The sequence below is a fragment of the Aquila chrysaetos genome, chromosome 16 (genome assembly GCF_900496995.4).
Source record: "Aquila chrysaetos chrysaetos chromosome 16, bAquChr1.4, whole genome shotgun sequence".
NCBI classification, from domain to species: Eukaryota; Metazoa; Chordata; class Aves; order Accipitriformes; family Accipitridae; genus Aquila; species Aquila chrysaetos.
The window spans coordinates 6,730,536-6,754,210 of NC_044019.1; the positions used below are offsets into that span (position 1 = coordinate 6,730,536).

General features: G+C 51.0%; 2 protein-coding genes across 7 annotated transcripts; one reads left to right on the top strand and one right to left on the bottom strand.

Moving 5' to 3' along the window:
- Window positions 1–118: 118 nt before the first annotated feature.
- ZCCHC17 (zinc finger CCHC-type containing 17) lies at window positions 119–16,745 on the top strand. Of its 6 annotated transcripts, none has more exons than XM_041129232.1 (8): window positions 119–136; window positions 533–678; window positions 1,100–1,157; window positions 2,580–2,680; window positions 4,377–4,468; window positions 5,262–5,362; window positions 6,656–6,804; window positions 15,902–16,745. In XM_041129232.1, exons 2-8 carry the CDS (start codon window positions 637–639, stop codon window positions 16,079–16,081), a joined length of 723 nt encoding a protein of 240 aa, XP_040985166.1. In that variant the 5' UTR covers window positions 119–136; window positions 533–636; the 3' UTR covers window positions 16,082–16,745. The 6 variants fall into 6 exon arrangements, 4 of the variants coding, with proteins under 4 accessions (XP_040985166.1, XP_029894707.1, XP_040985167.1 ...); XM_030038847.2 differs by lacking the exon at window positions 119–136 and adding an exon at window positions 143–426; XR_003926885.2 differs by lacking the exon at window positions 119–136 and adding an exon at window positions 8,266–8,476 and having other exon boundaries at window positions 316–678.
- A 990-nt stretch (window positions 16,746–17,735) lies between these two features.
- Window positions 17,736–21,930, bottom strand: FABP3 (fatty acid binding protein 3). Its single transcript, XM_030039369.2, has 4 exons — window positions 21,238–21,930; window positions 20,335–20,507; window positions 18,140–18,241; window positions 17,736–18,034 (listed from the first exon to the last, which is right to left on the bottom strand). The coding sequence occupies exons 1-4, from the start codon at window positions 21,308–21,310 to the stop codon at window positions 17,981–17,983; spliced, it is 402 nt and encodes a 133-aa protein (XP_029895229.1). The 5' UTR covers window positions 21,311–21,930; the 3' UTR covers window positions 17,736–17,980.
- Window positions 21,931–23,675: the final 1,745 nt, after the last annotated feature.

Sequence of the window (23,675 nt, forward strand, 5' to 3'; positions counted from 1 at the left end):
GGCGGGCGCTCCTCGCGCGGATTGGCCGATGGCGCCGGAGGGAGGGCGCCAGCAACACGAGTAACGCTGATTGGCTGGGGGCTGCCACCCGCCATCATTGCGCGCGGCGACTGGCGGAGTGGAGAGGTGCCCTGAGGTGAGGGTGGGGGGGTGTGGAGGGAGCAAAATGGCGGCGGCCGCAGGGGCTGAGTGATGGCGGTGGTTGGGTGGTGCCGCGCCGGGTGCTGACGGGCTCCGGCTTCCTCTGCGGCCGCTGGGCAGGGCCCGTCCCGCCTCACCCTGCCTGTCCAGGCCGGGCCGGCGCCGCGGCCTCCGGTTCGCGCCCAGCCCAGCCGCTCCCCCCCCCCGCAGCCTCGGTCCCCCCGAGCCGGTGTGAGCCGCTGGACCCCTGCGGTGTGAGGGCAGAGACCGTCGGGGCGCGCTGGGGTCGGTGCCGGGCTGTAGCCCAAGTCAAGGTGGAATAATGACTGTTGCCTGCTAATAGGTTTGGCCGCAGGAGCTTTCGTGCGTTAATTAAATATTTCTTTTCAAGGCATCTCTCTGAACTGGGGCGGTGAATATGCGGTAGCCTGGGGTGAATTCAGCCGGTGGGGCCGTTGGAGCGTCTCTCGCCTGGACCCCGCGAGGCCTGCGGTGATGGAGGCGCTGCCTGAGCTCTACGCCATCTTCCAGGGAGAGGTGTGTGGGGCTGCTGCTGGCGGCCGTCACCCTGTGAGATGTTACGGCCTGTGGCGTGCTTCTTTGTCTCCTTATTTTGTTGTTTCAGTCACCGCTTAGTTCAGCGGCAGTTTAGGCAACTGACAGTTCTGTAGCACGTATATACACAGCTCTGTATATGTTGTCTGTGTGTTTATGTACATACATATAGATTTTCATGCATATATGTACAAGATGCTTACCTGAATAACATAGGAGTGGTTGGCTGACCACACCTACTCCAGAGTTATTAAGCAGTGCTGTGCCTAACCTGCCCTGAAAGCTAAAACTGAAGGAAAGCAGGAGAACCGTGTACGCTTTTTGTGCGTATTCTAACCTGTGGTTTGAAAATGGGTGTTTTGTGAAGGGTTTTCCTTTAGGTGTTGTGTTGGTTTCTTCACAGGTTGCTACAGTGACAGAATACGGGGCATTTATAAAAATCCCAGGCTGCAGGAAACAAGGTTTGTTTCTCTTATTTTGGTCAGACGTAGTTTCATGTTGGTGTGTTTGAGCCAAGCAGTCGTCCTTGCAATTAAAGGCTTGCCACCTTTTAGAAAAATCTCAGAAAAGGTTTTTTTCCTATATTAGGACGAAGTGGAGGTTCTTGGAAAGTACTTCCAATATGTTTGCATGAATACAAAAAAGACTCAGAGGGCTTTTTGCTAACTTCCAGATGTTTTAGAGAATCATTTTAAGGTATTGGATAGATTGTAGAAACTTTCTACAGTTAGATAATTTGTCCAACTTCTTTTATGGCCAATACAAATGAAGCTGAAATAAAAAAATAAACCAGAAAAGCTGACTTAAAGCTCTGTCTATGTTTGCGGGAAACCTGCAAAGTCAAACTAACTCATTTTACTAAAGCAGCAGCTTACGGTGGATGTTCTGTCAAAGGCTGGTAGGCCCACAAACAATGCCGCCTCCGCTCCCCTCTTGAAGTGTCCAGTCACTGTAGTGCCAGTTCTAATAAAAGTTTTTGGACACAAGCGTGGCTGCTGGAGGGAAGTCGCTTTGAGACGCAAACAGGCCCTGAAACGTGATCTTGAACAGCAAGGTGTGTTTCCAGATTTATCCTTCCTTGTATCCCTTGTCCTCTCTGTAGCCCACATGTCATTTGTGCAAATTAAAAATACAATTTTGGGGCTGTGTGACCTTGCAAGCGCAGGAGATTGGGGCAGCCGTGGTGTTTCATGCTTTTGACTTTGCCAGCAAAGTATTGTGTTGCTGATGCGTGAAATGGGCTCTTTATTCTCCGGTGCTTGGGGTGGCCTCAGAGGACAGGCAGGATGGGAGAGGTGTTAGTGCCTGCTACAGTTTTCCATATGGGTGCCTGATATGTTGAGTACGAAGACACTGCTTTGGGGTCCTGCTTCTCTGAGTTAATTTGGAGCAGATCTTGGTGACCTTTTACGTGTTTGATGCAACTAGTTGATTCTCACCTGCATAATGTACCGGAGGAAAGAAATGGTTAGTTTTGCTTAGGGGAACCGCTGAATATGTGCCCTGTCTCCCAGAGCACTGGTCTCCAAACGTTTTTGATTATGCAACCCCAGTTAACCCTATCAGTTAATTTTTTGAGCACACACCCCCGATATATGTATATTTATTAATAAATTATACACATGTACTACTGTACTAATGTTATGTACATTAGAAAACATACTCCAAAATAGAAGTCAAAACAGGATGAGCTAAAGATGAAATAAGCACTATTAATTTTTTTTATTTTATTTGTTACTGGTAAAAAAATATTTTCTTCCCACACCCCAAAGGATTGTCTCACCTCCATCACACTTTGGAGACTGCTGTTCTAGAGGGCAAAACTGAGAAGTGGAGGCTTGTCTTTATTTTTTCCCTTTCTTCTCTTCCAAAACCATGACCAGGCCTTGTCCATAAGACTCACATGTCCTCCTGCCGTGTGGATAAACCCTCAGAGATAGTAGATGTTGGAGACAAAGTATGGGTGAAGCTTATTGGAAAAGAGGTAACGTTAATTTTTGTTTCTTTAATGTTGCGGTGATAAAATATACTGCGAAAACACTGAGAACTTCTGTTCACAGAGGCTGTGTGTTCCTGTTGCTTTATTGGGGTTTGGCAGGCTCTATTTCACAGACGGGCGAATTCTCTTTACCTCTAGATGTGACTTTGGGCACATCGCTTCTGTGACTTGCAACAATGCAGGTCAGAAAAAGGGACTTTATAAAAGCTTTTGGCTTAAAAGTAACAAAACACTTCCCTTTCTTCCCCTGCGCACCCTTCGCAGCTTGTATCACTTAAACTGTGTGATTTGGTGGCTAAATGAGCAATTTGAAAGGATCCCAAGATAAGAGCTGATATAAACCCAGCTTGAGAGGCAGGAGTGTTCTTAAAGATTTTTGTTCATTTGTTTTCAAGAAAGTATCAGTGGCAGTGAATTATGCCCAGACTTTTTGTTTGTTTGTTTTGAAGTAAGAGCATTATACATTCCCCACACACACAATCTACATTCCTTTTTCTCCTGCAGAAGATGTGACAATGGGTATATCATCTGTATTTAAAGATTACATGGAACAAAAACTAAAGACTTGTGCTTTGGTGAGCCATGGAAACAAAGCAAGCTGACTGTATTTTGTTGGGATCAAGGTGGAAGCATTCAGTTCAAAGTTGCACAGGATTTGGCCATAAATGCTTTGCTTTTTTTGTTTTGGAAGAAGATAATCAGGTTGATGTACAAAACAAAGACTTAATTTCGTGTGAGATAAGGGAAATGGGTTGAGAAACTTGGTCTTATTTACACAATATAGAAAAACTATATGAAAGACTTCACAGATTTTCACAGATATTTTTTTTTTAAGCCATCTGTGGTGTGCCTTTTTTTAACTTTTATTTTGTTTGTGTAAGTTTCTATTAAGCCACTGTTTTCTTTATCTGGAGCACAGCTGTTGGGCTCCTGGCTTCCTTGCTGTAGAGGCAAGGGGCAGAAGCATGTTGGAGAGGTGGACAGCAGAAGAGTTCATTGTTGGATTGCCTGCAAATAGCTGCATGGGTGTCGTAAACAGACAAAACAGAAATACCTTCAATAGTAGCATTGGTGAAAATGCAGAAAGTTGCAAGAAAGGCTTAAAAAAACAAAAAAAAAAAACCCCAAAAAACCCAAACATACAACTTTTGCTCTTGCTTCTAAAGTGGTAATGTGGCAATCAAGGACTTACTAGGATTCAGAAAAGAGTAAGCCCCTAACAGAGATACTTTAAACATTTTTAGTCTCATAAGAGGATCGAAATAGGGAAATGGATATAAAGTTTTATTTTTCAGGATGCAAGTTGGCTAAAGTACTGGTCCAGGGGGAACTGTCTCAAGGGTGGATGATTTGAGAATTGTAGCAAAGCTTCCAAACATGCACTTTCTTCTACAGCTCTTGGCTTTGGTCATATTGAAAGCAGAATGTTAATCTGAGCAGACCTATAGTTTGAGCTTGTCTTACTACTGAGATAGCTGCTTAACAGAAGCTATTTTATTAGCTAAAGTACTCTAAATGCAGCAACAAAATAATAGAACAAAAGCACTTTCACGTAGTATCCTTTGCGGTGCTGCTCTTTGCTAACCAACAGTTTCCTTCCTTCTCTATAGGCCTCCAGACACAGTGTATTAATTAACGTCGTTGTCATTTATTTGTCTTGTTCCATGTCCTCCTCTTTCAGATGAAAGATGACAAACTGAAGCTTTCCCTCTCCATGAAGGTTGTTAACCAAGGCACAGGAAAAGACCTTGATCCAAACAATGTTTCCCTTGAGTAGGTAAATCTACTGAGCAGAATATAACAGATCAGACAGGTTCCTACTGCCTGCTTTGCCCTGCCTTGCATTCCTGGCTTTCCTGCCATACTTATTCTCTAGGTCCCCCATCCTTTGGAGGGCGAGGCTGGCTCTCCCTGAGCCCCCCAGTGATGCACTGGCTGGCTGGAGGATTGACTGAAGGCATTCCCTTGGTTATGCTGCCTAGAGTCAGGCAGGAGCTGGAGGAGGCTTCAGGGAGCTCCAGCCTTTCACACCATGGCAGGATTTTCATTCCTGTGTTGTGATGGCAGTGTGCTTGTACTGGAAGGACTGATCATTCCAGCTGGGGATTTGTCTCACTTTCACATACTATGAAATCAAATCTTAACTGCTTGGATGTTTCAGAGCTTCCTTGTCTACCTTTTTTTGCAACATCTTTTGCAGGTCAAATAAAATTGCTTTATTTTCATACTGGGCAAGTATATTTATGTGTGTGTTCACACAGAAAATACAGATGTTAGTATAAAGGATGTAACTGCAGCTCCCTGCACTTGTCTGCTTTGTGTAGAGTGTGCTCAGTTAGTCTCAAAAGTAGAAGATGACAGGTAAAATATGCTGTTAACAATGTGGTTTATTCTAACGAGCAGTTGGTCAGCTCTGTTCTTTGGTTTAGCTGATTAAGTGGTTCTTTTAGAGCAACATTTGAGAAAAACTTCTGTTTAGGTTGTGTCCATATAAATACACAGGGTTAAAGATGAAAGTGGTTGAGAGTGGAAGAGGGAGAAAATGGAACTGTCTTTCTCTTTCCAGTCAGGATGAGAGGAAAAAACGCACGTTCAGAGACTACACGAGTCAGAAGATCACGCTTGAAGCTGTCTTGAACACTGTGTGCAAGAAATGCGGTTGCAAAGGTATGTTTATGCAGGGCTGTCTTGTTCTTTTGATGTAGCCTTGTTCTAACCAGGTGGTGACTTGTAGATAGGATTGTATCAACATCTGTCTCTCGGTTGTGTATAAGGACTGGATTGTGCTTCCAGGTGTCTCTTTTAGAGGAGAACTACATTTTCAATCACTTCTTACAAAAAGGAAAGACTTAGCTGAACTCCTTTTATAAAGGTTTGTTTCTTAAAACTGTGTCCCTTTGAGCTTCCTGTAAAGAACCTTCCTACTGAGTGCAGGTTCAGTACAGGTTCCCTTCTTGCAGTATTTGTGTTAATGTGTCTTACAGCTGAGGTCCTCTTTCGGTTTTGCGTTTTAAAAAGTAAACATATGCCTTCACCAGATCATTTAATTCTGGAGAACAATCAGTGGAAATTACTGATCAGTTGTTGGAAACACAGTGTTAGCTTGTGAGCAGTGTCTTAGAGCTGAACAAGCATTTGGTTTTTTTTAACCTGGTGAAATTTTTGTGTTTTGCCTAGTTCAGCAATAGGAAGTTGGCTTATGTGATGGCTTTTCAGTAGCTTTTTGCAAGTGGCTGAGGCATAAAGTAGTCTTTTGTACATGGAGTTTTTGCTGCACCCTACTTGTCTTAGGTTATTTAGCCATAGAATAAATGGTTAAGCTGGAGTTAATGCTGTTCTGCAGAAGGTTAATAATGAATATGGTTCTCTGTAGTGGTAGACAACTATCTTTAAAATAACATTTTAAAGAACCCCAAAAACTTTAAACTGGATACTGTGTATTTTCAGTCTGCTTTTTAATGATGATGTCTACTTGTAACAGGCAGGTAGATGTTATCTATCTGCAGTTTCCACTACAACTCTTAGTGGGTCAACCTTGATGTCTCCACAGTAGGAAGGGTAGAACCAGAATGAGCTGATTTCCTCTATATTTGTGGCTTTGGTCTCATTTACCAGGTGCCTGTCATGCCAGTTTACTCCCTTTCCCATACACTTTTACGTGCTCTTTAAGCCCTTGCACAGACACGTTTCTGCCAATTGCCCTATTCAGACAAAAGTGTCTTAGTTTTTGCCTGACTAATCTTCCCGGAATGACCTGTGTTGCATTTGCTCCCCTGCTTGTTTAATTGGGGCATGTTAAACTATCTGAAATGCTAGGACAAAAAAATGTACAGCGTAGATTCTCTTATTGTGACTAATGATAGAAAGATCATTGGCAGCACTTCAGCTGTCTGAAATGCAGTTGTTTAAAAAAAAAAAAAAGGGGGGGGGGGGCCTGCTCCTTCAAACATTATTTTACAGGTCATTTTGCCAAGGAGTGTTTCATGCAGCCTGGAGGTACCAAATATAGCCTCATTCCAGAAGAGGAGGAAGAGGAGGTGGCAGCAGCAGGATATGAAAGAGATAAAAAGACCAGCATGGTTGATGAGCCTCCAAAAAAAAGGAAAAAGGTATGAAGCGCCCTACTGCTGGCCTGGAAAAGTGAACCAGATAATTTGTTCTGTATAGTTACACCTGTGATTTACTATGGCAACATGGTTATGAGTAGCCAGTTCTGGGCTGAGAAAGTGGCTCAGTTTTGTGCAGGTTCTATAGCAAAACAGGAATCTTCTTTGCAGACTTTTTAGTAATTCTTACGCATTCTCCCTTTATTCTTGTTAAACTGTCTTTAAGATGGTTTTGTGCTATAATGCACAGTCCTCAAAAGAGATTTCTTACAGTGAGAAAAGGATTTTTATTTTTTTCCTTGGTCTTTGTGAGGCTCTGTAGAAATTGCTTCAGTTTCCTTAATTTCTGATTCTTGCCAATAACCCTGTTTCTCCTCCCTTCTCACTGCTCTCGCCCTAACACCTTTCTTTAATCTGAACTAAATGCCCTGCTGCCTTGCTACAGCGGGTATCCTGACCCAGCCAGTGTGATGTGAACTGGGCTTATCTGCACATGCCAGGGGAAAATTGCTGGTGTATTTGCGCAGGGGGCATACTCCATTTCCATGCTCTAAAGCAATTTTTGTCTATGTGAAAATGTCAAGAGGTAAGAGACCTTTTACATCCAGTGTTTGAACTCTGGCTTCAGGGCATGCTGGCATAAAATGTAGCGGAGACCTGAATCCAAAACAGGAGCATTCATTGGTCGGTCTCTTTATACAGCAATGAGTATTCCAGTTCCGGACTTCAGTACATAAACTGTTTCATCAGCCCCTTCACAACTGGAGTCCAACTTCTAATGACACTTCCAAAGCCCCCTTTTTTCTTTTTTCTTCTTTTTTTCTTTCTCTTTCCAGGCCACAGGGCTGGCTGTATCCCTTGACAGGAGCGACAGGCAGGAAAGGTGGTAGATTTCATTTTTACAAGAGAGGGACAAAGATGGTGTTAGCAATTGCATAGCGAGAACTGACTTCTGAGGGCTTAGTTCTTCCAGGCTCACTGTGGAGTCAAACCAGTACTGGTGCTAGTAGGAGAGACTGCAGATGCTGGCAACAGGCAACAGAGGAGTCTGTTTTGATGACAACACTCAGACCAGTCCAGAGTCACTGACCCTGGTAGCTGAAGTCTTGCTTCCCGTCATGTTTTTCACTGGTATTGTGGTTTCTGGCACTCTTACGGTACGCTCTTATTTGAGAGAGGAGTAGCTGGGGCTGTTTGTGGGATTTTAGGTGTTGACTACACTGGAGTAGAAGAGCCAGGTGTGTAGTGACTTTCCTGTGTCAGCCTCTGCCCTGTGGCATACCTGTTTCTGCCCTACAGTCAGTACAAAATGAAGTTAGCATTAATTTGATGCCTAATTTGCAGTTCTTGTTTGCTCTGTAGTGCTCTGGATAGCTGATCCAGTAGCAGGAATGGGATCTGTCTTCACTGTAGGTCCTGTTGCCTGTTCCATCCCAAGATGTGCTTTGTTTTCCCACTACGTAGGCTCTTATTCAAGAATGTCTTGTACTTGTCTGCAGAGCATCATTACGCTGCGATAGAAAATACACCTGGTCTTCTTTCTACTCTGATCTTGGAAGCACACGATTGAACAGAGTTGTCTCTCAGATCCCAGGCTAACTGCGACTCTGACCTTTCTGGAGTCCAGATGTTGGGCTTCCCTCTTGCCATGGAGCAGTGTGTGAGCAGGCTGTTGGTAATACCTTTGCAGGGCTGGGTATTCTCCTGCCTTGGGTTCTCTTCCCTCTAGCAGTGGTGATGGTTTGTTTGGTAAAGGCTTGTGTAACTGTTACTTAAATGCTGCAGGGGGGGAAATTACACTGAGGTGTGCAAATAACTCATTATCACATCAGTGCTCATCCACCAGGGTGGGGATTCCCTGTGGAGTCTTGCCCTGCTGAGACTACAGGAGATGTGGGTGACTGTCCTGAATTTGTTACTAATTTTTGGGGGGGGTCTGTGGATTAACAGCCTTCCTTTAAATCTTGCTTGTTGCTTTGATCTTCCTCCCTTCTCAAGGAGGAGATCAAAAGTTTTCAGATGTTTTCCAGTGCTGGAAAAGAAAGCTTTGAGCTTTTTGGAGGCAGGATGTGGGATCCTCGAAATGAATAGCTCCCTTGTTGTCTCGAGTGCCTGCTGTGATCTTGTCTGGGAGCCACCATATGCTTCCTTGCTTGCCTGAAGCCCCAGGGGGATTTACACAAAGTAGAAATAGCTCAGTCTACCTAGTAGCAATTGCCTTGCTGACCCCATCCCATCCTATGCTTGTAACATAAATGTAGAGTTTATGTTTTTAAATGAATAGACAGAGAACTGCTATCAACCAAGCATCTGTTTAGTGTCATAGCAATAGTATTAACCTTTTTGGTTGTTCATGATCAACATTTTCTGTTTCCTTGATCTGGTGCTTCCTTGCAGTTTCTGGGTGCTCTTTTCTCTCCCCAGAGATTACTCTCCTTACCGAGATACTCTGGGGTCCTCACCCCCTTTTTTCTTGGCTTGCCTTCCCAATGGTTCCTCAGTTCCTCACTTTTCTCCTGCCTGAGCCCCACAGCATTTACAGGATTAAGAGACAGCTGTGGGCTTCAGGTCTCTGCACTGTCACAGGTTTCTGCTGTGACCTTGGGCACAAGTCTTTCTAGTGACAGATCACCCTGTTAGTATCCTGCATGAGAGCACTCTCCTGCCTCCTGTAATCCCTGAGAAAATAAGTGACTTGAGGGAGAAGCGGAGATGCTGCTGTCGCAGCGCTGCGCGGAAGTACCGGGGAGCATCTGAGGAGTCGCTGACAGCTGTGCAGGCATGTGTCTGTGTCCCTTTCACTTTTACTCTTTGGGTCACAGGGTGAAGGAGCTCCTATGGGAACGCAGCAGCGTGCCTGTGCTGTGCTTGCGTGGGAGGGAGGCGTGCTGAGAAGAAATGAACCCTTCTGCTGCTTCTTTCTTCTCTGTCTTTCAAGAAAAGATCTGCAGGTTGGACAGCAGGAGTAACCCCTTTAATTTAAATTTTAGAAAAGCTTCCCATCTTCTCCTCAGACACATGGATTAATTTATCCCTGGGGTAGTTTTGCAATGGTCGTTGGAATTGCATAGTAAATGTGACCTGTGATGGCTTGTAGGCAGACTTTGCTGTTCTTTCTCCCATGTGTAAAAGGTGTCCAGGCAATCTGCTTGCGGATGTTGTCTCCTCGTGTAAAAACCACACCTTCTTAATTGTTACCTGTTCAGTGACCTGTAGTTCATCAAGCCTTAGTCCATTCTCAGTTGTGGCTGGTACTTGTTCTACTAGTTCTTACATGGCATTAGCTTGGGGCACAGCTCTTCACACACCATGCTGTTCTCTTACTGTCCTTATCTGTGCTATTCTGAACTTTTCTGTATTTATTTAATGGCTATAGACTGGATTCTTCTCATCACATTAATTCTGTCTGGTCCTCAAACAAGGCATACAATAATACCTTTAAAGTTACGTAATTAATCTTGTTTGGAATTAAACTGAGTGGTGGAATTTTGCTTTTTTCTTTTTTTTTCTTTTTCTCTTGAAGAATAAAAAAAACCTAGAAGGATTACTGACACCTCTCTGGTGATGCAGGAAGGCATGTATCTGGAAATCCATTCTAATTTTTCACAAGGACAGACATAAAGTCTCTGAATGAGACCATAACTCCACAAAAGGGCCTGGCGAAAAATATTTAAACTTCTTGGAGAGTTCTGGACACTCCCCTCTTATCTCAAAATCAAATACCTTCAGAAAGAATGAATTGCTGTAACATTCTTAAAGCATAGCCTGAGGCAACTTGCCTTACAAAAGACAGAAGAGAGCCTAGTGTGCTATGTTGTCCCCCCTTAGTGCCAGCTATTTAAAAATAACTAGAGCAGTAGGAAAACCAGCACTATCAGGCTCTAGTCCAGCCTGTTGCTCTTCTGCATGTCAGCTCCCAAGGAGGGTTTTGTAGAGGAAAGATATTGAGGCAAGTTTGTTCTGTTTTGGTAGAATTGTAATCGTTACATAAATTGGACAGGACATGCAAGGAACCCTAAAGTGCAGGTCTTTGTACTTGTTGGCCCTCTCTGCATCTTTACACCGGGAGTCTGATTGGGCAAAATCCACTCAAAATGTTTACACAAATGCAGTGTTTGCAGTTCTGGGGGAGTGCCTGGGTGTGCCTGAGAGCTGAGTTGAGTTTCATCCATCAGCAGCCATCAGTTTTGGAGACAGGTTTGCAGCTCAGGGTGTGGTAGGGCTTTGCTGCTGTTGCTGGAGGCAGAAACCTGGCCTTTGCTTTGGCACTGCCCTCTCCATATGTAAACTAGAGAAATGCTCCTGCTTGTGCAATGGTGAGTTGACTAGTAACCAGCAGAGTGCTTGTCTCCCAGTACTGGGACACTGGAGTTTAAAGAAATCTGTGGTGTAATAGAAGGGTGCTGCTCATGCAGAATGATTTCACAGCAGCACTGTCTCCTGCTACAGAAAACGTTAAGCTTTTCTGTTGCTGGCTTGCTCCCTGCAGTGTTTGCAGTCCAGCTTGTGCTTATATGCTGTGGTGCTTGCATTACTGCACTGAAAGTACTTTTTCTGTGTTAGTGTGAGCAGTTTGGCTGTTAGAAGCCTCAAAAAGGGGAGACTGAGGGGTTGGGTTTTTTTCAGCCAGCACAATGTCCACGTGTGTACTCTTATTTCCCCTGTAATCCTGAAGGAACATGTGTGACATCCTGTCCTGTCTTCAGCCTTCACATGCTGAGAAAGTTTCCCAAGCTCTGGAATGAAACTCTGTTAGTTGTTAAGGTCTTGTCAAACTTTCTCACCATGTGCACAGGCTGGAAAAGCTTGAGAAAATTCTCCTTGCTGCACCCCTTTCTCTAGAACATTTAACTCTTCACCATCTGCCTCTTCTGAAGACTGTTATGATTTGCTTCTGCTCTTTGTCTGTGGGTAGGGGACTTTGTAGGGACTTTGGTATTGTCCCACAGAAAAATGTAGACACTCAAATTTTGGGTGACATCAATGATCATAGTGCTGTTGTGGAGCTACAAAAAACTGATACCTGCCAAGAGTGTGCTAGGTGTGGAGTGAACTCAGTGCTTTGTTCTCTTCCCTGGAGTCTCAGAGGACTCTCTGCTTGATGTTAGCTCCAAGCAATGTGTTGTCTTTGCTCTTCCACCTCCCTAGAAGAGTTGTTTCACATTGAAAAAGCTACTAGCTTCCTTCCTTTGTTGTCCCTAATTGATAGCCTGTATCTGGTGCTACAACACGCGATCCATACTAAATTGATGTCTTTAGCTGGGCCTTTTGTGTCCCCACTCTTACGGGAGAGTATGTTGTTTTTAAATGAAGTGTAGACAGACTAGGCGTGTCTTCCCGTAAGCCAGTATATTAACCTTCATATGGAAACTGCACTTGACTGGAAGTGGCTGAAGCTAATGGAAGAAATGTCTTGTGGGGAGGAAGGGGGAGAACCTAGCCTTCTCTGTGCTCTCCGCATTGGGACACTTCTTTTTCCCCAAGCAATTTTAAGACCATTTGCACTTCAGGGGAGGATTGTGGGTGGCAGTGGAGGGCTACCAGGAACCCTGTGCCTTCGCTGTTAATGCATACCTACATACAGCACGGGCTTGGCTTTGATGTGCTTGCCTGCCTTAGTGAGCTACCTGAGCACCTCCAAGCCTACAGCAGATGATGCAGAGTCGGGATGTAGAAGTCAGTTACTGCAGGGGATTTCCCCACCCTTTGCCTCATTTTTTCATGCTGTTCTTAGCAGCTGCTTCTGGCTTTTGTTTTGAACTGATGAGTGCTGGTCTCTTAGCTTGGAGTCCTCTTGGTGAATATGCGCATGCTGTCGTGTCTTGGGCTTCCTTCTTTGAAGCGAGTTTTCTTTATGTGGATGCTTTCCAATCCATTTCCAGCCAGGGTTGTTCTTTTCCCCTGGGTGGGGTGGGTGTATAACAGGCTTAAGGCGGCACCTGCGGGCATCTGAGGGAGGAGGGAGTATCTCACGCTGGACCCGCAAAACCGGTGTCAGCGCTGGGTTCAGACCTTTAGCCCCCATGACCAGCCCTGTGCTGTGCCTGGTTGTGTTCGAGCAGGTGGAAATACTTGCCCACCCCAATCATTCTGATTTTTTACAGGTATCTCGTGTATCTGTGGCTGATTGCCACTGTTCCCTTCATCTAATCCTGTGTTCATTTTCTCTCCCTTGGCTTAACTTCTAGGGTGGCTGTGGATGTCTGCAGCAGCTGGCCAAGGAGGGTGGCCTTGCCAAGGACTTGTCCTGCCTGTAGTCCTGTGACTGGCTTAACCGTGCCCTTGGCCTTGCTGCTTCTTTCTGCTTCCTCATGAAGTGAGTGCATGGCACTAAGAGTCCTGCCAAGGCAGGGGTGACTTAGCAGCAAACCTCTCCCAGGAAAACTCTGCAAGCCCAAGGGTGGCCTTGAGGTCACTGGGGACACTCTTGGCAGAGAAAATAAGCAGAGCTGTTGGCTTGGGGGCTCCCATTACACTCCCTTGTGTAGTGGAACGTCAGACATGTTTGTGTGTTATGTTTGGGACTGTCACTTGACCGCTGTCTGTCTCCCATTGTGCTGCTCCCCAAAGTCTGTGCACAGCCGTGCTCTGAACAAGCCATCATTCAACCTCTTTCAAGTAGAGATGGGGGTTGGGGAAACGTAGCTTTTTTTTGTCTGGCTTACTGAGACTCCTTTTCCTGGTCTAGTGATGCCTTGAAGTGAATGCCCTGGGCTTCTCCCACTCATTTGCGCAGGCTCAGCAGACTCATTACCACTGCTAACAGAGAGAGCTCAGCCCTTCGGAGGTGGTGGTCAGCATGGGAGGCAATGCCATGGCTCCTTGCTAATGCTCTGCTTCAAGAGCTCCCTTTGACCCCAGATGCAATGCTGCTGTGGCGTCTCAGCTGCAGGGCATGTTTTTACAAACCCAGGATGACACCAGTCTACAGGAGGTGCATCCAGTAAAGATAAAGTATGTGCAGGGGGAAAGGAGTTGGGCTATGCTAGGGGTTAAAAGCTCATCTAATGCAGCTAGCAGTAGCATCTGTATCACTGGCACCTGGCTGCATAGTTAAATTATGGAAGAGAATAGGATGCTGGTTTGCAGCAAGTTTGGGGAAGATTGTGCCCAGTCTTACAGGTGTGCCAGTTCCAGAGCAGTGAGCACATGTGGATCACCCAGGAAGGTGCAGCTCACTTTAAGTGAAAAAGCTGGTATATGGCTTAGTTAAAACAAGCAAGCTCGGTTGCATTCCTCACTGGTGTTGTCTAAGCCTATCACATGGGCTTGGGTTGCCTTGCTGGTCCATCTCTGCTTCATGAAACCCTCTTTTGCTTCTTTCACTGCGTCTTCTGTATGTCTTTGAATAGAAGGAAAATTCATGATAGCCATTTTCACAGGAAAGTCTCTCTTTGATGTTGATGGAACCACGGATGAGATCACTGGATCCTCCTTGGAGGCCAGTGTTGCTGGGCTTGGACGGAAAGCTGGAACCCTTCCTGGTCTTAGCAATCTGGAAGTGCTTTATATTAAGCATGTGCCAAATACTAAAATTACTTTATTTTATGGGCACTCTCACCTGCATGCTGCTTTCCTTTACTTCCCAGAACCAAGGGGCGATAGAGAAAATGCCTCATTTTTGCAGGACAATAATTTCTTTTTCAAAGCATCTTCCTAAAATATGCCTGAAAAAAATATCTTCCATCTTATTCCAAGAGTTGGTCTATGTTATCACTTTACGGGTATTCAGAGGATTAGAAAGGTGAGTCATGCTGGGATCAGAATTGGATGCTTGTTTATTTGCACACAAAAGCTGACCACGCTGGCTGACACCTTCTGAGCCATTTGTGTTCTGGGCACCGGGACCACTCGGGTTGGCGCTGGCTGCCCAGCCTGCCTCCAACGCTGGCCTGCTCTGGCTGAAGAGCAGTGGTTTACTGAGTCGTTAGGCTCCCTGGCTCTCAGAGGTCACGTCTGGCTCCCGAGAGCTGTGGTCAGCATTTCTCCTCCTGCTCCTTGCTGGAAGGGGATGAAGCAATGGGCAGAGTGGGGCTCGCAGCTGGGCTGTGTGCACTGCCAGTGCAGGCGGATCAGATCCTCTCCCCAGTACCGTTTTCTAATTAAATATATACAAATTGCTGTACTGCATCATTAAATAGTCTTTATCTGTTTTGGGATGCTCTGCCTGATGTGATTCCAGTGGAAGGTATACCGCGGCATTGATCTCAGAGTAATCTCTACTTGGCAGTTAGTCACGTGCCTCAAAATGGAGGGTTTAGATCCATTTCAAAGTTCCTGATGAGCTTTATTCCAGCACCAGCTGTTCTTATTCTGCATCTGAATGTCAGGTCTTGAGCTCTGTGTAGCTTTTGCTTCAGGGCTTTGCAGAAACACAGCCCGGGGGACTCAGTGCTGCCCCCGGACTCTGCCTGTGTGCAGGGGCGGGGCGGGGGGGGGGGAAGCTGCAAGAGCAGGAGGGTGTGCAATCTGCTTGGAGATTGTGCAAAGAGTTGCTGCTTGCAAAAGGGCACTTTCCTCATTCCTGCTCCCCTCCAGGGAGGGCTGCAAGAAACTCTGACTGGCATTTCTTGGGCTTGGGCTTTCCTGCAAGGAGATGGGTGTGTTGTCATGGGTGCTTCAGCGCATCAGTGCTCATTTCCTGGCAGTCTGTGGGCTGATGATGGTGTGGGGATGCAGAGATGGTGCTCATGTCCAGCTGGCTATTTTAGAAACCCATTTTGTTGGCAAAAAGACTTCATCCTGCCAACTTTTATTAATAAAGAATAGCCTTAAATAATGGAGTAAGCTCTGACCGTGAAGGGGTGGCAAGGACACTTGTGATTCTACTAACAGTTTTCAGACTTGGATTTACATTTTGATATCCCACATCTGCTCTGACAGCTGCTGTACTCTGCCTGGTGCAGCTGTGGACTGACAGTGGTGGTTAAATCCTGACTCACTGGGGCAGAAGCTGTGTGTGCTTTCCGTGTAGGAACAGGCTTGCCCCTGTCACAGCTTGCAAGGCACTCATTACAGAAAGTGTCTCGCTGCCCTGGTGAGCACAAGTGACAGTTTTCCCACATGCAAGGCTTTTTATTTGTTTTCCTTCATTTGCTAGGAGAAGAAGAAGAAAAAGAAGCACAAGAATAAGCAGTCCTCCGAGTCAGACTCAGACAGCTCGGACTCGTACAGCGATGGGGCTCAGCCAGCCAGCAAGAGGACCAAGCATTCGGGGAAGCCCAGCAAGGCTCAGAAGAAGAAGAAGAAAAAGAAGCATAAGAAGAAGCCCCGGGATTGAGCAGGCAGGCAGGCAGGGGTACTGGCATTGTGAGTCCCTGGTGCACACCATGAGGAGCGAGCAGAACTGAATCAGTGCACCCCTTGCTCCAGGGACAAGGAGTTTCCTTCTCCTAAAAGTAACGCTCGGCGTGCGGTGTTACAGGTGTTGACTTTGATACAAGTTGTCCTCTGTTACTTTAGGCGCAAGCTGCCGTTTTCTCCCACCAGTAGGCATTCCTGCCAAAATAGGCTAATTGCACCCCTTAGTCGGCACCTCTCCCATCCTGTAGCCTCATCGTTTCGCTGGGTAAGCTGCCAGTGCTCGGCCGCTCCCCTGGACAGTGCGGCCAGCTGCACCGAGCCTGCATGACATCAGCCCCCATCCAGTTGCCTGTAAAAGGTGGAGCCGCGCAGCTGTGCTTTCCCTGCCTGTCCCGGCACTGTGCTCGGGGACAGAGGTGGTTGTTGCTGGGACCTGTGATGGTACCTCCCAGCTGGTAACAGTGTGGAGCTGCTTGGCTTTGGTCTGCAAACCTTCCCCCAGCCTCACTCATTTCATCTGCAAACATTGGGAGTGAAAGAGTAAGAAGCAAATGGGAGAGTGGAGGTATTTTAAGTAAACATTAACTGTGGTGTGTTTGCCGCCTTGCAAAGTGATGAAAAATAAATCTCTCCAATCTCCAGTTGTACTTTGTACTGGGTCTTTTCTTTTCTATGTTCCATGCTTCACCTTGGGCAGTGAAAAAATAGGGCTAGCTGTGAGGGAGGGGATGAGACCTGCATTAAAGGGTTTTTTTGAAAGTCCTGGCTGCTTTCAGAGCTTCCCCAGGGTGGGAAGGGGGTGTGTGATGACGTGACCCCTACGAGAAGCCTGGTGCCTTCTTGTAAGGAGCAACTGGACCATAAATCTTGTAACTGGAGCTGAAGGTCAGGGGGGAAGGGATGACAGAGGGCTGAACTGTCCTGCACTGGGTCTGTGGTTGCTCCAGGCTGCGGTGACAGCAGAGGAAGTCTGCCAGGAGCAGCTTGTCCCTGCTGGGCAGATGTGTCAAAGGGAGAGCTGAGTCGCTCCTGGTGTCTACAGGGAAGTGAGAGTTGGGCTGGCGATTGCCCCTTGGCGTAGCAGGAGGAGGACTCAGGGTCGCTAGAGGCAGCCTGCCCCTTCTCCCTGTGCTTTGCCCTTTCAGTGCTCCTCACCCCAGTTCCCCATGGCCGAGTCCCCCCTTTTGGACCGGTTTCCTTCCCAAACCCAGACACAAGTGCTCGTGACCTTGATTCCTGGCCTGGGCACTTCTGGGTGTGCACCATCAGCTGATGCTTTGGCAGAGAGTGAGTGCCCGCCTGCACTGGTGGTGGAAAGGTCGCTCTCGCTGGGATGGAGCGTGTCTGGATCCTGGACGATTGATGGCAGAGCTGCAGTGGGAGTAAACTAATATTCCCCCCTGAAAAGCACATTTCTAACTATAAGGACCTCTCTGATTTCCACAGCTCAGAGAACTGGCTGAGACTGGCTACTGGGATCACTGGTCATTTAACCCCATTGCTGCCAGGGTGTCTGGGCTGGATTTAACCGCCGTGTTCCTCCCCGTAGCCTGGCTGAGACCGGCATGGTTCAATGCTGTGGGTGAGCACGTGCTAGAAAAGCCTTTTTCCAAGTAAACTGATCACAGAGCTGTAACAAGATGGCCTTTATTATTTTTCCATGTGGATTTTCCCATTATTAAAAAAAAAAAACAAACCCAAACCATGAAACCACCACCCAAGCCCCAAGCAGCCCCATGAGGCGATGGGGACGGGACAGCCGGCGTTCCCGGCGGGTGCAGTGGGCTCCAAGACCATGGCAAACCGTGCCCGGCGCGGGGCAAGGGCGGGGGCGAATGCAGGACCGGGTGACGGGTGAGGGAGATGGGGATGGTGTCTATGTCGCCTTCTCGTAGGTGCGGGTGGAGACGACGTTGCCCATGGTGAGAGTCTGGTGGCAGAAACGGTGGTGGGGAGGTTAGTTGTGCCGAGCCGGTGGAGCTCCCGGCTTGCCAGGCTGAACCCCTCTGATTTAAAACCATCTCTCTTTCCTTACCAGAATTAATTTCCCATCCTTCAGCTCCCGGACCAGCGATGTCTCCTTCCCATCCCACTTCTGCACGTGGATGAGTTTGCCTCCATCCAGCGTGACCTTGGACTGCAGGGAGAGAGCAAGACCTGCTGTTACCCTCCTCCCTGGGGTTTCTTGGCTCCTGGGGGCTTTGTCCCTTGGAGGGGACGATGCTGGGTGTCCTTGTGCTCGCCCAGGAGCCCCGTGGGGCTCAGGGACAGGTTGCAGGTGCCACCATCGGGACGCCCATCTGGCATCATCCCTCCTGACTTTGTCAGCTCAGTTCGGCACACGCCGGATCGTGCTCTGTCTGCTGGCTGGGTCACGGCCTCGGCTGCCCCCCCGGTAACCCCGCTGTGGGCACCGTCACGGTGACCCTGCCCTCCCTGACCCGGGGCCAGCACAGGGAGCCCTGCCCAGGGCCACATCCTGCTCTGGGGCTGCCGGGACCTGATCCTGGCCGCTCCCAAGCATGGCTCACCGCCTCGGGTGCTGGAGGGATCAAAGAGGTGGGGCAGTTATCAGTGCTTTGAACCGGAGAGCCTGGCAAGGGTTTTTGGAGGGGCCGATCCAGCAAACATGCCTCTGCTTGCCGGGGCCGCTGTTTGCACAGCCGTTGCTGTTGACTCTGCCCCAAAAGCCTGGCCCTTGCCAAGGTTAGTGTGACAGCCGGCTGGGCACAGCCGTGGGGCAGCACGGTGCGGGGTTGTGCCGGGACAGGCAGCGGCACCGGCTGCCCGACCCCATTTCTGCCCCGTGCCCCCCACCCAGCTCCTCCACAGCCGGGTGCTGCCTTTCAGGTGCCCCCATGGCTCGGGTCTCCCCATAGCCCAGGTCCCCACAAGGTTTGGGTGCCCCCCGTGGCTCGGGGTCCCCCCCCCCAGAGCTCAGGTCTCCCCATAGCTGGGTTGTCCCCACTGCTCAGTGCCCCAGTAGCTTGGGTCCCCGCATGGCTTGGGTCCCCCCCAGCCAGGGTCTCTACACACCTTGGGTCTCCCCACAACTCAGCTCCCTGCACAGCTCGGGTTCCCCACAGCCCGGGACCCCACTCATCCCGGGTGCCCCACGACTCGGCGCACCCCACAGCGTGGCAGACCTGCCCCATCCCGTGCAGCCCCATGGCCCAGGCAGCCGTCCTGGCCCCCGCTGCCCTGTCGCGTGCCCTCTGGCCACCGGCCGAGGGGCGTCTGAAGGGCACGTCCCCGGGCTGCGGGCAGGAGCTCGCGGCAGGTCGTACGTCTCAAACTTGAACATAGTTTCCACCAGCTCCGGCGGGTCAGAGCGGCGGCAGTGCTGCAGGCAGGGCTGTGCTGCCCTGTATCTGCCCGGCACTACTGCCTTGCTCGCTCTTGTCCCCTTTCAGCCTGTCCTCGCTTTGTGCCCAGCCCTTGCGCTTGCTGCGTTGGGGTCGGGAAGGGGTTTTGTGTCCAATGAGCCCCAAGGTCCCCCCCTGAAGTGCCCCCGGGGCTGGGTGTGGGGCACAGAGCTGCCAGCTGCTCCATGCACAGCAGCTGGGAAACTAGGAAAAAGTAGGGGCTCGATCAATCCTGCAAGGGAAAATGTCTCTGCAGGATGGGAGAGGCCGTGAGAGAAGCTCTGACCTGTCTCGAGGTGTTTTTTTCCTTGCTTTTACAGGGAGGAACAGCCTGACCCGGGAGGTGTTGGCCTCCTCAGAGACCCCGGGGGAGGCATCAGCCCCTAGGGAGGCATGGGCCAGGCAGGATTGCCCAGCTGCTCCATCCCTGCCTGCAGAGCTGCCTGCTTTGTAGGGCAAGCCAAGAGAGGGCTCAACAAAGAGGTCTTGTGCCCTTCTCCCCCCGCCCCGGAGTGGGGACAACACTTGCTGCCACCCCACCACGTCCCCTTGCCTCCTCTTGAGCAAGCCCCTGGGCGGGCAGCTGGCATTTGCAAGCCTGGTTCTTGCACAACCTTCCCGGCAGCTCCAGGGCCCCGTGCTGCTCCCCGGGGGAAAACCCCGCTGCAAAATGGGGTGAGGTGGGGGGCCTTGGCTGGGTGAGACTGGGCTTGAGCACCAGCTCCAGCAGGCAAAGTGGTTTTACCCTTCCAAAGGCAAAAAGGATGGAGCCCCAGAGCCAAGAGCCGATGGCCAGATTCAGTAGAGCCCGCAGACCCTTTTTTGGGGGTCTGACGCGGGGGGGGGACGGGGGCTGGGGGCTCACCTTGACGTGCCTGTCGTCCGCCGTGGTCTCGTCAAACTCCTCGCCCAGCTTGAAGCTGATCTCTGTGTTCTTGAAGGTGCTTTGGGTCTTCACTGTGATCTTGTCGCCCGCCACCTCGATGATGGTGGTGGGTTTGGTGAGGCTGGCCACCTGCCGGGTGGCGAAGCCCACCCCTGTGGGGTGCAAGGTGGGGGAGAGCTGAGGGTGCGTGGAGGGGCAGGATGCGGCTGTCAGCCTCTGGTCCCCCCCGGCATCACCCCGGCATCTTCCTCCCCGTGACGGTGGGGGGTGAACCCCAAAACTGCTCTCAAAAACTTGTGGTCCTGGGGGGCTTTATGTGTGCCCACAGCGCCTGGGGGGGCTCCAGGGCAGAGGCGGGGAGGGGCTGGCTGGGAACGCTTCCAGTGCTCGGTGCACTAGCACCCACCAGCTCCAGGGCTGGGCAGGGTGGGGGGGCACTGGTGTCACCCCCCACTCTGCCCGGACCACTCTTGGGTGGGGACCAGCCCTGCCCAGAAGCAGCGCAGGGGCTGGAGCTGGGTGATGGGGAGCTCCGGGGCTGGGGGGGGGAGGCTGAAAGGGTCCTGGGCGGCTCCCTGTGCCCCGGCGGGGGCATCCCCTCCCTCCGCCGAGGGCTGAGCCCCGAGGGGGGGGGGCAGGGGAAGGATGAGACCCCCCTTACCCCGCCCAAGCCCCCAGGCATAAAGCCCCAGAGCCCCCCATAAACCACCCTGCCCAGGCAGCAGCGACCCCCCCCCCCACCGCCTGCAGCCACCCCCAGCCAGACCCCCGTGTGCAGGGGGCTCGGCCAGGCAAATTGGGGGGTGGGGGGTGGTGGTAGAAAAAAAAGGGGGTGATGTCGTGACTCCAGCCCCCCCCCCCCCCGCAGACCCCCCCACTCACCCAATGCCTTCATGTACTCATCGAAATTGGCCGTATCCACCAGCTTCCAGGTGCCCAGGAAGGCGTCAACCATGGCGAGGGGGTGCAGGGGGGACACACACACAGAGCCACACGCGTGTATGGGGGTCCCGGGGGTCCGGCTGGCTGTGAGCGTGGCCCTGCACCGCCCAGCTCGCAGCTGCCTGCCGGCCTCGCAGCCGCCTTAAATAATGTCCTCATCACATGATTGGAAAGAGCACAACCGCACTCCAGAAATACTCCTCGGCAGCGCTGCCAGCGGCCACCTCAGCCCGGCCACCCGTCATCTGTCACTGGCCACCAACCTCTGCCGAGATCCCCTGGTCACGGAGGGTCAGGTTGGGTTGGGTCAAAGATGGGGAGACCAGAGTGGGTCAATTGTGTCATGAGTTGTGTACGGTCTCTGCACTGGTGGTGCGGGGTGGCCAAAGGGCATGGGATGTGGGGAAACTGAGGCAGGGCAGAGCTGGGCAAAGCAGGTGTGTGCCCACCCCATGGCTGCCCCAAGGCGGGGAGGGGGTGCGGGGGTGGGTGCTGCTTGTGGTCTGTGGGTGGTGGGGCATGGTCAGGACATGGGGACACCAGCAATGGCAGTGTCCTTCAGGATAATGTGTCCTGGCGACAGGGAAGCTGAGCTGGGGAAACTGAGGCACGAGGAACAGCAAGTACTGGGGAGGTGGGGGGGGGGGGGGTGTGTCAGGCATCCAGGGGAGTCTGGGGACACGTGTGAACCCACCTCTGCTCCGTGTGTGTGTGGGGACACGTGTGACCCTGTCCCTGCTTCGTGTGTGGGGGGACAAGTGTGACCCTGTCCCTGCCCTGTGTGTGGGGACCCTGGGGACACATGTGTGCCCCCAGGGATGCTCTGTGTGGTGGGGGGATACTGGGGACAAGGCCAGCCATGGGGCTATGGGACCCACAGCATGTCCCCCCCCTCACATCTCCCCTTGCTTTGGGCTCCAGTGGCAGCAGAGTCAGTGCCAGTGCATCCCCCAGTCTCCTCCCAGCGTGCCGGGGCTCACCTGTGGCCATGGGATTTGGTGTCCCCTGACCCCCGGCTCCCCGGGGACGTGCCTCCCCCTGCCCCTGTCCCCAGGCAGTGGAGGGTCCCAGCTGGGGGAATTGGGTATCCTCGAGCTCTGTGGCTGCAGTGCGTCCCCCCATCTTGGGGACATGGGTGTCAAAGTGACCAGGTCCGGGAGGGACCTGGGGACAATTTCTCCCTCTCCCTGGCCCCAAGGTGTCACCACAGACACCCAAAAATAGCCAGGAGCTCGTGTTCAGCCTCCTCCCTCCGAGCAGGACCCCCTTTCCTCCTGTCCTGGGGGGGGGGGGGGGGGGGGGACAGGCACCAGACCCCACAGGATGGGTGTCCCCCTGCCCCAGCTGGGACACCGCACAGGGCACAGCTCCCCAGGGAAAGACGGGCAATTTATTCCCTGGACAAGTCCCCGGGGAGTCAGAGCCCCAGCTCACACCCACCCACACAGCCCTGGAGGGGACGAAGAGGGCAGGGGCTGTCCCCTGTCCCCTCACCCTCCCGGGTGTCGGTGTCCCAAATCTGCACAGCCCTGGTTCCCACACACGCTCCCAGCCTCCCCCCAAGACAACAGGACCATAAGATGTGGATGTTCACACGTATGACTGCCCACACACACGGACACCCACCCACAGGAGCACCCACACATGTGGACACCCATGCTGACAGACATGCACTCGTGCACATGAACATATATGCACACGGCCGCTCACGCACATGGACACCCACCTACAGGAACACCCATGCACGGGAGCACCCACACACACGGACACCCACCCACACCAGCACCCCCCACCCCAGACATCCCTGCAGACAGACACCCACCCACAGGAGCACCCATGCACATGGACACCCACCCACCCACAGAAGTTCCCATGAGTGTGGACACCCATGCTCACAGAGACCCACCATGCACATGGGTGCCCATGCACATGAACACCCATGCACACGGCTGCCCGTGCACATGGACAGCCACACACATGAACACCCACGCACATGGGTGAGCACCCATGCACATGGACACCCATGCTCACAGAGACTCACCCGCACAAATGGACACCCACCCACAGGAGCACCCATGCACATGGCCACCCCCCCTGCACACACATGCACGCTGACACCCATGTGCACAACACCCACGCACATGGATGCACAAAGGTGCCCACACATGTGGGTGCTCCATGCACAGAGGCATGCACGCAGACACCCATGCACATGCGTGTGCATGGACACACACGGATGCCCACCCACACGGATGCCCACCCACACACGACGCTACGTCCTGGCCGGGGCTGGCCTCCACACCAAGGGACGGGCAGCCGGTGTCCTTGCCCAGGAGCCCGGGGGTGGCCAGGGCCACCCTGGGGTGCTGGGGATGGGT

What these genes read in the sequence shown, in the direction of transcription:
- ZCCHC17 (XM_041129232.1), top strand. Translation starts at nt 637, where the DNA reads ATGGAGGCGCTGCCTGAGCTCTACGCCATCTTCCAGGGAGAG. An exon ending in ACGCCATCTTCCAGGGAGAG is followed by an intron (nt 679 to 1,099) that starts GTGTGTGGGGCT and finishes GTTTCTTCACAG; the next exon opens with GTTGCTACAGTGACAGAATA. An exon ending in CCAAACAATGTTTCCCTTGA is followed by an intron (nt 4,469 to 5,261) that starts GTAGGTAAATCT and finishes TTCTCTTTCCAG; the next exon opens with TCAGGATGAGAGGAAAAAAC.
- FABP3 (XM_030039369.2), bottom strand. Translation starts at nt 21,310, where the DNA reads ATGGTTGACGCCTTCCTGGGCACCTGGAAGCTGGTGGATACGGCCAAT. An exon ending in TGAGTACATGAAGGCATTGG is followed by an intron (nt 20,508 to 21,237) that starts GTGAGTGGGGGG and finishes TGCACCCCACAG; the next exon opens with GGGTGGGCTTCGCCACCCGG. An exon ending in AGGATGGGAAATTAATTCTG is followed by an intron (nt 18,035 to 18,139) that starts GTAAGGAAAGAG and finishes TTCTGCCACCAG; the next exon opens with ACTCTCACCATGGGCAACGT.